General features: G+C 51.9%; 2 protein-coding genes across 2 annotated transcripts; both read right to left on the bottom strand.

Annotated features, from left to right (window-relative positions):
- Nucleotides 1-3,496: 3,496 nt before the first annotated feature.
- UCRPA7_1549 (putative mfs monocarboxylate transporter protein) lies at nucleotides 3,497-4,220 on the bottom strand (the record flags this gene model as incomplete). The annotated part of the gene is made up of 2 exons (XM_007914129.1): nucleotides 3,497-4,009; nucleotides 4,065-4,220. The coding sequence occupies 2 exons, from the start codon at nucleotides 4,218-4,220 to the stop codon at nucleotides 3,497-3,499; spliced, it is 669 nt and encodes a 222-aa protein (XP_007912320.1).
- Nucleotides 4,221-8,123: 3,903 nt separating this feature from the next.
- Nucleotides 8,124-9,824, bottom strand: UCRPA7_1548 (putative c6 finger domain-containing protein; the record flags this gene model as incomplete). Its single annotated transcript, XM_007914128.1, has 3 exons — nucleotides 8,124-9,290; nucleotides 9,352-9,475; nucleotides 9,793-9,824. The coding sequence occupies 3 exons, from the start codon at nucleotides 9,822-9,824 to the stop codon at nucleotides 8,124-8,126; spliced, it is 1,323 nt and encodes a 440-aa protein (XP_007912319.1).
- Nucleotides 9,825-14,175: the final 4,351 nt, after the last annotated feature.

Genomic DNA, 14,175 nt, shown 5'->3' with positions numbered 1-14,175 from the left:
GCAGGAGAGGGAGCGGCTGTGTCTAATCGGCGTGATTGCCCTCGGCCAGAGACATAGTGCCAGCTACATATTCAACAGTATTCCGACGATTCCTCCGTCTGCATTCTGAGTCGGGTACAAGTCCAGTTGTATGTATTCCTGTTTCTTTTGCAGGCGGGAGCCCCGAATCGCCGGGCTTGATGCAAAGGTGTCTGAGTATGGTCTGTATCACCATCTGGCCCCCCCTTATTTAAGCCACCCTACATAGCAACACACGCGTCACAAATCCAGGACAGGCCCCTGGCTAGATTAGCTTTCCTTTTCTAGTTAATCACTCGTCGTAAATCTGTGAGGCAGAGCGCTGTTTGGTGGGCGGGGGCACGGAGGCGTGCAGAGCTCGGGACGAGGCTCTCAAGACGCGGGTCTAGCGACCAGTACCATGCGCTTCAAAGAGACAATAAGCCCACTAGTCTGTCTGCCTTGTTGGGAGCGTTCCCGCGGAGCTTCGCGCAGGCAAAAAGATGCCTGCTTGTCTCTGCATCATAATCCTCACGCTTTACAAAGGGGTCCGGAAGGCTACATTCTAGTCAAACTGCTGCACGACGTAAGTTTGTTTAGCGCCGTTCGTTCCGATCCCGTAATTCATATACTCCCATCCTATGCTTCCTGATACATCCCGCCTCGATGTAGAAGAATGTCCAAATCTGAGTTTAAAGGCTGTTGCTTTATTCTCGACTTTGATGTATTCTCTGAATATCTTGCCAGATTTAGGCTCAGCCTAGGAGGATCTCTTTCCATTCCGCCCCTGGTGCAAACCCCTGCTCAACTGCAGCTTGCTCGATGGTCCCCATACCCCGTCTCTCAGCGACATGACCGTTCCACTCTAACAGCATAACATAATATTCCGGAGATAGCACATCGGAATATTTGATGAGTTCTACGGGCCCAGAAGCTGAAAGGAGAATGAAGTCTAGAGGATCTGTGCCATCGAAAAGCGTGCTGTCCTCTACACCATCCAGCGCAATCACACCAATTTCGCTGCCATCCTTCCCCACGATAGATGCTGCCCCACTGAACATGTCTTTGATCCATAGTTTGAACTTTATTGAGAGTGTCCAGAACTGCAAAACGTGGTAATCAAGTATTGAGATATTGAATGGAAGGGGTTGCGTGGGATATGTTCGGGTCGGGATTATGTCTTTGAGGAGTCCTTCCGGTGCACAGAAAGGATGACGCTGTCCATAACCAGGAAATAGCTTTTCTCCATCTGAAAATGATTGAAAATTCCAGACAAGGTTGACTTCACCAGAAGACTTCCTTTCGTACCAGATAATCCAGGTCTTTTCCTCAAGCCATCTGTCCATTGTCTTCAAACCTTGACGCTTGATATCTATTCCGCCCTTCCAGCCTGTCCAGGAGTAGCTCGGGAAGCCTTTACGTCGGCGTAGAACTCCAGTATTGTTTCGGCTGAAAATTAGAAAGGCATCGAAAACCGCCGTAGGAAGACCTTGCAAGAAGCGGCATCTCATTCTCTCCTCTAGCCGACGAATGACTCCTGCCAAGGCGCGCAATATATCACCTTGATCGGAGAGCGCTCGTCGTGTGTAATTACTGAGTATGGACTCGTAATCCGCAGTGGGCTCTCGCATCCTTGCGATGGCTGACATCCTCAATTCGGACTCAAATAAGTTTGGCGCTTTCTGATGGCGGTCTATAAGCTGCTCGGGAAAAATGTCTTCCCTGCAACGGAAATACACTTGATTTTCCACAAAATAAATAGCACGCCGTGCAAGTAGCTGCTCCTGGAATCTATTATACCAAGTCATATCAGTTTTGGGCCACGGAGTCTTTCTAAGAAGAACGGAGCAATGGTCAACATACGTCCATGCTCTAGTTGCATAAACACTATTGTCAAGCAGACGATCAAGCTCCACGTATACGCCAAAAGAGGTTTCATCTGTGATCCTAGTAGCGTTTACTTTCCTTGGCCTACTTCCCTCTTGCACACCTGGTAAGGCCGAGTTGGCATTATGGCCACAGGCCGCTATTATCGTAAGCCACGACGTCTCAAAGATCTGGTCCATGACGTTGACTCCAGAAGTCACATCGTCGCGGTCGTTCTGGATCAGGCATAAGACATCTACCCAAAGATATCGAACGCCTAGTTTCTTAACAAGCTGAATTGCGTCTCGAATAGTTCTTGGTATCGCCCTCCAAGCCTTATCGATTGCTTCGGGCTTCAACAAATCCAGTCTATTGGAGCTTGTCAGTCTAACGGTTGCCGAGTCGCCCCAAACATAACTCAAAGTCACGTATCGCGGCACTGAACGGAATTCCACGAGCGATCCTCGCTCAACATCTATAAGTCGTAAACAAGGCAGCTTCGGAAACACCTGCTCGAAAGCTGACGCTGCGGTACAGCACTCGCTAGAATGAAGATTTGTACAGGTGGAAATCCAGGTTGATAGCCGACCAATATCTAGCTGTGCATCAATCACCGGCTTGAGAAACCCATTATGGGAATCTGATGCGTCGTTGTTAGGTGTTGCGGCTTTGCATATCCAAACACCCCCAAATGTGGGAAAGATTGCAAATGCACTCCGGCCTCCGGGTCCTATCTTGCGCGCCCAGTATATTTGGGCACCATGTATCTGAAGCGAGACCTGACGATCTGTATCCGTGGCTATTTGATTCAAGCGATGAAATGCACTGAGCACAAGCTCACATAAAGGACAATCGCTATCCTGAAGCCTCTTCCAAGAGCCCAGCTGCCAGGGATTGGCTAAATCAGAGCCATCAAGTTGGACGCGTGAGCAATGCCCACACAACTGCCTAACAATTGTCATCAAGATATTGAACCTATATACAGAGGCGTGCTGAGAAATCCTCGTACTTTTTACTTGTTTGATATGTCTTGATTGAAAGATGTTTGATTGGAAAGTTGAGGGACAGAGGCTCTCCACCCCAGGCTTGCTCTTATTGGAGTATTCCCCCATGCATGGTGTTGCATGGCAGAACCTTGGAAGGAGTTCACAACCGAACTAGCTTGGCCTAAGCGGCTACTGCAGTTGCAACCTGACATCTCCCGGCACAGCTTGGCCCCTAGTCTACAGTTTGGCATTTCTCTTCAACTAATAAGAGTGAATCAAAATCTGTGATCAAACCGACAACATTCCGCAGGCTGCAAGCCTTCGTATACGGTACTGAACTGCATAGAATAGTTTTACCATCATGGAAAATAAAAGAGGGAAAAATTGGCTCCCTGGTTAGGCTTCTGTTGAAGATATATATATCGTAATTAATATTCCAAATAACATTCTGGCAACTCTATCTATTCCGAACCACCAGCCACAATTACCATGGTGTCCTCCTCACGAGTAAATTACTATTATGTTTTGATATGGAGTCATTACCCTTCTTCTTAGCTCTCGATGAACACCTATGCCATCCCCACCCCGAAAACAACCACCGGCCGTCTGTCAACCTATTTCCCGGAACTCGGGTATCAGAAGGAGTTCTAGATCTTAGTCCAGACCTTCTTGCCCGTCAACCACCACCTCGCAGCAGCGACCGTCAATGACCCCAGCACAGTCACCGCACCGGCCCAGATCTGCGCCCATGTATACTGCCCATCGCACTTATCGATGATAGCACCCGCAGTCGGCGGTCCAGCCAGCGTTGCAAAGCCCAGCATCGTACACACCATGCCATAGCGTGTTCCCATCTTCTGCGGATCTCTCGTCAGGCTCGCCAGCGCGCCGCCAAAGATGCCTTGGGTGGCGCCATTGGCGAGGCCATACATGACCACAAAGACATACATGCCAGCCTTGGTGGTAACACCCACCCACGAGATGCCCACCGCGCCCAGCACGATGCCGGAGAGGATGTACGTGTTCAGAGGCCCGAGCCAGCGATCCGCGATGATGCCGGAGAGCGGGCGAGTAGGGATACCGGCGATGGCGGAGATGATGAGAAGCTGCGCGGAGCTGATGGAGTCGAAGCCGACGCGGTCGGTGGCAAAGACGTTCATCTTTGTGGATGTTAGCACATGTCAGACCTCAGATGTTCTCAGACGAACAACTCACGTAGAAATAACCGAAATACAACGCCCAGAAAACGAAGAAACTGCCACTCGCATAGAGCACATAGACAGGCTCCTTAAAGGCAGGCCATTCTATCACAGGGCCCGACTTTCGAGGTGCGAGTTGCGGTCTCAGCATGAGAATGCATATAGCCAACATGAAAATGGTGACGAAGCCGCAACATCTCAAAGCCCAGGCATATCCGATCGAAGGAACGAGATATTCCACAATGGCGGGATAGACAGCGCTGCCTATGCTGGTTCCAACGGCTGTGATTGCCATGGCAGTATTACGTTTTCGGGTGAAATAGGAGCTCATGACCGTTAGGGCAGGCATGTATATCAGTCCAAGACCGACCCCTGTACATATCCCCTGGGCTAGGAAGATCTGCCAGTACTGGGTCGACAAACTTGTCATAAAGATGCCTAGTATCGTCAACAGCGACCCTGCGATTGTTGTTTCTCTGGCATATCCAGCATCAGTGAGACGGCCAGCTATTATGCACATCAGATAGGTGAGGAACGTCTGAATCGATCCAATCCAAGATATTTGAGCAGCGGGAAGATGAAGTGTCTCGCTGTAATGCAACTGAAAAATTCCATATGCCGAAGGATATCCCCAAGCTACAGCATTAATCAATGTGCTCACAGCGACTTGCAACCAGGCCATGAGCCCGCCATCAGGAGGGATGGATTCCTCCTCCTCAGGGGGAGCTGTTGCGGGTATCTCACGGACTGAGATGGAAGGAAGTTGGTTCTGATGAGATTTCGAGTCAGATTGCGCGGTTTTCTCGATATCTTTCATATTGACCATATTGAAAAGTTGATAACGTGCTGAAAAGCCGATATACTGAGATATGTATTGTCTTTGTACAAAAGTTGCGAATAATCCCCTGAACAGAATGACCTCTCACTCCAAAGCCATCTTTTATCAAGAGTCTCAGGGGCGGCCTGAAGTGGTGTGCTGGTCTCCGCGTCCGTTAACGGACGTAGGAGCAACATCATCGACCCCGCTGGGCCAGTCTCTGCTTCCATCGTGACCACGACTAATGCTGACGACAGATAGCCCAATTTCCTGCGAAAGACATCGTGAACTCTGTGCCTTGAGCTAGGAGCGATGGGCTGCAACCTTTGTCAAAGTCTAGTTGTGGCCTCGAACGCCTGTGCAGGGAGAAATGCGGGCTGAGGGCGACCCTCTCCGGTAGTGCAGCTAGATGTTAGTCAACACGAGAATGGGCTATACCTTAAACTATTTTCACGATAGCTTCAAATTTGCAAGCTGCACTGCTGAAAAACTTCCAGAAAAAGCTAACAGAACCGTGAATCATATCATAATAGAGCATGAACCTACTTCTTGAGGATGACAATTTCACTGACGATGATTTAATGCTGGCCTCGTGAAGTGCTTGCATGATTGTCATCAGGTTCACAACTGACAGAAGGCCGAACGCCGAAGGTGTGGACAATCATGTCAAGCCCATGCCAGACCCCTATCCCTTGGCACTGGCGGCTAATCATGACTAGGAATTGCGTGTTGGCCAGATGCATCCATCGGAAGCTCGGGCTACTGCCGATAGAATGTGTCAAAGGCGTAAGTGGGGGCTGGAGAGAGAGCAGCACCCACATGCCCGTAGCAATTGGATCCGGACATCAGCCGTGCGTGTGTGGGTGCGGCGAGCAACGACGACGATTGTTCCAGAAAAGAGATATATGGCTTTCTGGCTATGTCCGTTGTCGGTGGGAGGGTCGGGGCCCCGGAGGGGTCTGGCGTGTTGGCTTTCCCCTCGCTGCCGCATCGACGATCGTAGCCAGTCGCCCCGAAGCAGTGACACAGAGCGTCGCCACCTGACTATCACCAACGCACGGAAGCCGGTGGCCCCTCCAAGATGCCCAACAGACATCCGGAACAGCATGCCCAGAGATGCGTTGAGCATCACAAATCGGGCTCGTTCCCGCGGCCGGGTTTGTCATCACCACTTTCTTGTAACACCGTCTCAGGTGCCCGAAAGGCCCACAATGGGCCCGCTGACAATCGTGATGTCTTGTGATTTCCTCGGCAGACGAGGAATCGGACAAGCCGCATTGCACCATGAAACTGTCATGCTGCTTCGAGTTTGAGCGGGCGGCCGGGAGAGAGCTCCCAAGCCGCGACGACCATAGCGGTGAGCACTAACACACAGCACCAGAGGGGAATGTTCGCTTGTTTTGCTCTCACTGTCACGCTTGCCATTCATGATGAACTTATTTGAAGCCTCTAGGCTGAATTGCGAGCTCACAGATGCATTGTGACTGTCTTTGGTTGAGATTAGGAGGGTGGACTGGGAGCAGAAAACCCTGGAGCGAAAGACTGGGTGTTTATGTTCTCCTGCAGGTGCTCGAGCGGCAAGAAATACTTGTTCTGAGGTACCCAGAAATTGTTAGTGCAGACTGCTGGCAATTGGCATGTTGAAAATTGATAGCAGTCTCGCCGTGTGTAAATTGTTAGTGTCAAGCTGCCTTGAATATGGGCCATGCGGTGGGCAATTGTTAGTGGCATATGACGTATATGGCAAGCGCATTGCATTCCGACCCCTCCGTGGCCTCGACGTTTACCCCTCACTTCCGGGACCAGGCCCAGCCCAGCTCCGACCCCACGGTCCTTTCTTCACCTTGTCCCATTTTCCTCGCTTCCGTTGCGCCAAGGCGGGCTTGTTCCAGTGCCGCGCGGCGCTAGTCCCAAGACAGGCCTAGCGCCATCGGTGTCGAAATCTAAGTTTAACGACACACCGTTTGACGGCGTTCGCCGTGCGCGCTCTCGGGTGTTACGGCTCCTTGGGAAAATCCCAGGGGGGAAGGAAATGGAGATGGTTTGGAAGCGCGGCGATGGCTTGGGGATGGCAGAACATGTGTGAATTGCTCCTGCGCCGCGCGGCAGAATTGCGACAGGCCCTGTCGGCCCTTTGCGCGACCGGGGCTATTGGTCAGGGGTCCCGCATCCCCAACCAGGCACCACGTCCCAGGAGGCCCGCAGCGGTGAACGCGGCGCTGCAACATGCCATGCAGCCGAGTGGGCCGAGGACAGGTGTGTTGTCGTCGTGCCGATGCGAGCAGCCCATTCGAGGTCGAGGTTGAGATCACATTTGACTTACAGGCACCAGAGTGCATTTACTACACAGGATATTGGAAATAGCAGCCATTTATTTTGCTACAGAATCGAACACGATCTGGATAGTCATATCAATCCCTCACCTGCATACAGGCTGGAAATTTGGGGAAAAGGAGACGAAGCCACACGACACAAACTTGCAAGACAGTAGCAGCCCATCCGACAATATAGGAGAGAAAAACAGGACAATAAAGACAAGACCAGGTCCTCGATAGACAACCGACGCGCCCCTGGCCCCTTCCCGGAGAGAATGTTTTCCCTCTCGCTCGCCAATTAGCGAGTCAGCCTCCTTGGGCAGATACCCTTGACCGCCATCCTGCATAGGACACACCGCCAACTGAATTGGCTCCATCGCTCCGCTTCAAACTCGTCGCGACACACCAAACCCTCTCGGTGTGGCTTTGTATTGATGTTATTCGACTTCTTTTAAAGCTGCGCGCGCAAGCAAGGAGCAGACAACCAATACCATTCAAGATGACTAAACAGTACTCTAACAGACCTGCCAACCGGACTGAGTGCAAAGAAGACACAAAACACACCAGATCAACGCCACTTGTCCATTCGTAGAAGCTAAGGAGTGGAAGACGGGCTCGTTCCGCGCCGTCAATATTTCTGCCAGGCCAGAAAGTAATACTGGTGGAACAGCGAGTAGAGACATTTGGAATAATGTGCTAGTGTAGAAAGCGCTTTTGTCCATATTTGTAGCTCGAATCTGAAGTTTTTCGTCGCTTTGCGCTGGTATCGAGCTTGCGCGCCTGAATAGTAGCCCGGTCGAATTATCCAATGACAATCGATCGGATGACCACACTGAGTGATGGCGATCTAGGCTTATGTATAGCCATAAATATAGTGTCAAGTATACACAGTCCATTGCTAGTGGACTGGAGCTCCCGAGACGATATTCTGCGGAGCTATGCTCTACCTCTTGCGCTTCTTGTTCTTGTCTACCAAAGCGGCACCGATTGCGATCGGAGCGGCAGGTAGAAGCGCTGGGGGAGCGGGCATCTCTTCCTTCTTAATGGGGACGCCCATATGGCGACCATAGCGCCCTTTACGGCCATTTCCTTCGTCTTCACTGATGCAAAGTTCGGCGGGAATGCCAGCATCCTTGCATCTTCCGCAAGGTCGTTGTCTATCGCAACCTTTCTTGCTCTTTCGGCAACGTTGACAACGAGGCTTAGTGGACAGGTCAGGCTGATCATCTTCTCCAGGTACAGTGGAGAAAGCGCCAGTTGAGGAAACAGATGGTTTGCGTGACGCCGGTAATGATGCAGGTGACATTGGCCCACTCGGAATACCATTGGGCTTCTTGACTGTGTTGCTGGATGTAGACTTGATAGGTTTGGGGGGCTTGTTTGTTTTGATCTTCGCTCCGGTCGATTGCGGGCGAGGCTTGGAGCCATTTTGGAGCATGCTCTTCACCTTGGGAACCTTGGAGTTGGGAGCGCCCATAGCGCCTTCCTCTGCGACTGCATCATAGTCGACATCATTGTCGCTAAATTCTCCAGCACTGTGAGGAGGGGCGAATTGAGTCTCTGTGGTTGGGAAGATCTTGCGGCTCGCACCAGACGCATCGAGCCTTTGCCTCTGAGGAGCAGGAAGCTCATCTTCGCTATCACTCTCGCTGTCGCTAGTAGCGCCAGTAGAGGAGGCAGCATCAGCTCTGCCGCTGAAAGTGTCATCCAAAGTGGAAGCCGACGTGCGTCCATGGGAGATGTTAGACATCTCTCCCAAACGCATCAGCTGTATGGCCACATCTTTATCTTCCTCCGACATGCAACTGCCGACAGTTGGGTCGGGAGTAGGAAGTATACCCATGCTGGGCCCGACACCAAAGCCGGTCGGATAACCGATGCTATTACGAGCACGGCGCGTATCCGCAGCTGGAGTTGCGTACATTCCCATACCACTGAATCCATTATTGTAGCTTTGCGGGGACTGTAGCGCGCGTGGGTTTGTGAATGGATTCTGACCAGGTTGAATGAAAGGGAGCGAGGCTCGTTGGTGCTCAATGCGACGCGCAGGTGAGACAGATGGGTTGGAAGTTGCAGCCGGCATTTGTGGAGGTGCGAACAAGGGCAATTCCTAGTTACAATTGTCATAAGTCAAGGAACAAGACCAAACCCCAGAGAACATGGCAACTTACAGAGCTTTCAAACTTGGCCCTCTTACGACGTCCTCCCTCCACAATATTCTCCACACTGATTTCCGTATTGCCAATCTGTTCCTTGGACTTGCCAGATGCAGAACCCGGGGCGTCGGTTCCACTACTATACCCATTTAGACTGTCACTATGAGTATCGCCGTTGGTAGAACCCCTATTCTTGGAGGATCTAGATCGAACAGATCTGCCAGCAGCTGGATTGGTACTCGCAGAAGCGCTCCTGCGTCCCCGGCCATTCGGCGACGGGCTGCGTCTTCGCGATGTCCTGGAAGTAGGACGAGAAATGTGTGGGCCGTATTGCTGGGGCGGGTGGGCCGGAAAGCCATCACCATTGTAAAATGGCTGCGCACTAACCGGCGCTGGTTGATATGGCGGCGCATTGAATGGTGCGGGAGCTGGAGGCGTCTCCTCGATCACCCGTACATAGACCACCATATTGTTACGGAAGTTCTCATACCGAGCAATCAGAGTGTTGCCCTTCTCATCTTCGAAACTCACACCTTTGGAGCTGGTTGGGCTTGAATACAAGCCATAGAAATTCTTGACAGTGGTGACAATTGACTCCGTTGTGTCATGAGGGTAGATTTGCACACGCATTGGTAAGCGCGCCCGATATTGAGGAGACTCTGGCGAGACTAACTCAAATTTGACGCTCTTAGGACTCGGCCGACTAGCCTTGGACGGAGCTGGAACAGGAGAATAGTCCATATCGCCGTTCATATGATGTGATGAGGTGTTGGGATGTTGGTTTCTGGTGGAGTTCGGGAAGGACTGAGGTGGCTGCGCTGAAGCGCCGCTGGCAAAGAGGGTTTTGGGGGAGATTTCGCCGGTCGGGGATTGTGCCGACATCAGATTTGACAATTCCATTCCCAACAAGAGAAGCCTAGGGATAATAATCCCGGAGACGACTTTGGGGATAGTTCTTTTCCTCCCCTGCTTCTTATTGACCGAATGAGAGTCGAAGACCAAATAAGGCACAAGACGGTACCCAGATCGACGGCCGTCAGCCGATGGTCATTGACGTTATGAGGGGGGAGGCACAAGTCGGTGGAAAAGACGGGAATGAAGGGAGGCTGTTCAAAATTGACAAGACTGTAAAGTGATTAGCTTTTTCCTGTGAAGAAGAACGGAAATGAGAGATATGTATCGAGATGGGTTCATGGAAGGGGTGGTAGTATGGTATGTTGGGGGGATTGTGTGCGGCGCCTAGATCCCGCACCGCTGTCCTCGACACAATGTCTGATTTGGGTGCAACAGCAAGGAGTAGAAATGCAAAATTGAGGCATAGGCTTGATCGCATGGTACTGGGGTATGGATAGAACTCACCAGATAAGGAGATGAATGGCGATGCTGGCTCTTGGGATGCCTTCGATCTTGGATGTCGCCGTGAACAACCAGGTCGACCTGCGACGAAGCCAAATCAGCCGGGGGCCAGGAGAAGGATACGAGGGACGGTGAAGCACGGCTGAGTATGCTTCCAATGCTCTCGAATGGAGATGCAAATGACTTACCAGAGAGATTTGGCGTTGTTTGATGGGTCTGGTCGAGCAATTCGGAGGTTGTGGGAGAAAGAGGAGAAATCGCAGCGAGCAAGATAGGTTTTGTCTCGACCAATTCAGGCCAATGGCGCAAAGCCCGCTTGCTGGCCCACCGTCTGTCCCAATGCACACTCACTCGCCCGCCCACTCGCTCGCTCGCTCAAGTGCGACCACCACAGGCGGTGCATGACCTACCTATACCTATTGATCTGACCTTGGCCTAGCACACCACCTTCTTACTACGAGAACTCACCGGCAGCTAATACGATCTCTACGGTGAAGCATTGTCGCTTGAGTATGTGTGTGTATGCATGCACTGTAGCAATGAAGTATCATGCCCTCTGGGTTAGTCTATAGAGGTATTCATCGAGGTGCACAGTGTGCCTGTTAGTCTGGCCTGCCTTCATATCTGCGTTCCCCCTCCGAGTCTGTCGAGTGAAACAGACCGCAGTGCAGAACCTTCGGCGCCATTCCTGAGTCAGGCACTATCTAATGCGGTAATAATCACAGGCAAGACCTTTTTGGTACGCCTGCCGCTATTAGAGAACATCATCACATTTTCTGTTATTGCCAGGTGTGCGATTAATTGTGCGCCAGATTCGCGAGCACTCCTTCTCGGTGCTTCGATCCACGGGCATGCAAATCAGCAGAAGCGCAGTGTCGGGCAGCACGGCGCTGTTGACTTGCGCAAGAGTACCCGACTAGACTAGCATTGTTATGTGACCGCTCTTGCTGCAGGAGATGTGGTTGAGATAGACCAAGATCTACAGAAGCGCATCTCATTGGACTCCTGTGCTCTACTTCAGATAAGAGACCCAGAAGAAGATGCGCTGGCGCATTCACCTTGCCTAGAACCCGGAATGGTCCAGGTTTGCCAGCTCGCACAGCGCTATATCAACTAGGGCGCAAGAACGGTCAAACTCGTCTCTGCTCCCGGGCTTGACAGTCCATTGAGCGGCTCAGAAACGACGGGTACAGTGGTAACGCTGACCTCGGCAAGCAACCTCTTGCCCCAAGATCAATGGTGGTGTGTGTTTGACGCCGATACGCTTGGCTGCCTGCCGGCCGCCTCTTGGAGTGAAGTGGACAGGGCAAGGCGCATTTATACCGTCCTCACAGCCAATATGACCCAGCTGTCGCATGAGTTCCTGGGGAGCGCCGGGCGCTTTGCAGTGGCCTTGCATGCCCAATTCGATTTCATTTGAGCGCAGAGCCCGTCTCAGGGTACGGATCGCGGCCATTTGACATTTGCAATACCCATTTGATCTTGCGCCTAGTGCCAACCAAGTTCGCGGGCAAAAATGCGCCAGACGAACCACGAGGTGTAATGCGTGGGATAGCTGGAAGCCCATCGCGGCCAATAGCATTGGATAGTTGGATGCGCCAGTGAGTGGTGAGACAGGGATATCATGGTCAAGGTGCCTAGATGGGGTGGGAGGGATGTCCAGCCATCAAGAAGTGTGTATAGCGCAGAGACCGAAAGGTCGAGCGCGCATTGCCTATGGGTCATTGAGAGATAGGAAGCCTGCAAGGTACCTTGGGCTTCAGATGTGTACAAGTATTGTCACTCCTCATTGCAATCCGTCCATCATCTGTCATCCCAAGCATACCCTCCTTGGACCTGGCTGACCCGACCAGGTTGGTCACGACTGCCAGGATGAGCGGCACAGCCATGTAAGAAGGCTGAATTGGAAAGAGGCGAATCAAAGTAGGCAGCACAATCAATGTGTTGTTTTATGATTGCATAGGACTCGTCAGGTACCCGTGGATTAAAACAGACTGCTAAGACCTCTAATGCTGCAATGTATGTGAGTCGAAGCGAGAGAAAGAAACTGGGGAAGCTTTTGGACCATGCCGCTTTGCCTTGCTAGGTACCCAGCCCAGCGAACGAGTGCTTGAGCATCGAGTGTGGCCGCATGGAGCCTTAATCGAAGGGGTAGCCCGGATGCGCTGGCAAAGTTTCAAATGCGAATCGACCATCGAATCAACAAGCCATGGTGGAAATGCTACCAAACCAATTGATTGCGGACGCCCGATATCTCCTTGGGGGGGAGATCCATGCTTGTTGATAAACTTGCGACTACGACACAGCGTAGTGAGGTACCTGCCTAGATCCTTAGCCATCTATGGGCTCAACCTTCTCCAGGATTGCCGCAGGCACAGATGCCGTATTAGCTTGCTGGACGAAACGTTTGAACTTTATGTTGGGGTGGCGTGCTCTCTCGTCGAGTCTCTGTCGAGCTCTCATTCCACCCAATGTAGCGTGCGACGTCGTCTATTGTTCAATCCCTTGAGCTTTGGGCTTAATATTCCAACGTCTTGAAAAGCTGCGAGGGTTGCGCCGGCAAACGGCACCCTGATGTCTTTCTGTCAGCGCCATCCTCCAGGCCACTGTGCCAATGTGCAGTCCGGTGTGCAACTGCTGCGCACAGGCGATCGATGGCTTTACCCGTTTTGTACCGCCGATCTGCACCGCCTGAAGTTACTAAAGAAGGTCTCCCCTACGCCCTCGAATTTCTGTTTGACCAGACTGCCACACCGGTCGACGTGTGACACCAACGAGGGACTTGATGTTCGGCAGGTCTGCATATCTCAGCTTGTCTCCAAACTTCCAGCCACCCGTGGAGGTGAAAAGGCTGTTCCGTTGCGAAGGAGATCTCTAGGATCAGTGAATTGGCTTTCTGCCGATACACAGGCGCCAAACAGGATCGGCGCTCCGACACCACGCAATTTCTGATCCACACACCTTAAAGAGGCACACTAACTCCTGGACCAGCGGGTTGCGACTGAATGCGCCCGATGGCATGAACTTGCCACATTACATCGACTTGGACCACTGGATGCGAGCCGTTTCGATTATCGCTAGAAGGGCTTCTGCGGGCCTCAGCATTCTTTTGCTAACCATGGATCGTCTTTGCACCGCATTATAGCACTTTTACTGCTGTTCGTACAGTAGAGAACTGAATCTACGGTCTTGAGGTGTCGCAGTGAGCAGGGATTCAAAGTCACTGGCCCGCCGCGCAAACGCTTCTTCTGTCCGTGCTCACTGCCAACCTACCTACACTGCAGTAAGAGACGCAATCGTGGCTGCAGCAGCCCTGAATTCCTTTGCCCGGCCTCTTGTGGTGGTATCTAATGCATGGAAAGCATGGGCTCTTCCTCTTCATCCCCTCGGGACTAAACAAACTTTCGGTCGGGACCTATGGGGAAGTGCAATCGCAACCAAGCTGACGTACATAGGATCGCGGCCCAGACTAGGTGGCGTTCG

The sequence above is a fragment of the Phaeoacremonium minimum genome (genome assembly GCF_000392275.1).
Source record: "Phaeoacremonium minimum UCRPA7 unplaced genomic scaffold PA7_03_scaffold_110, whole genome shotgun sequence".
Taxonomy (NCBI): domain Eukaryota; kingdom Fungi; phylum Ascomycota; class Sordariomycetes; order Togniniales; family Togniniaceae; genus Phaeoacremonium; species Phaeoacremonium minimum.
This window is presented reverse-complemented; position numbering and strand designations above follow the sequence as displayed.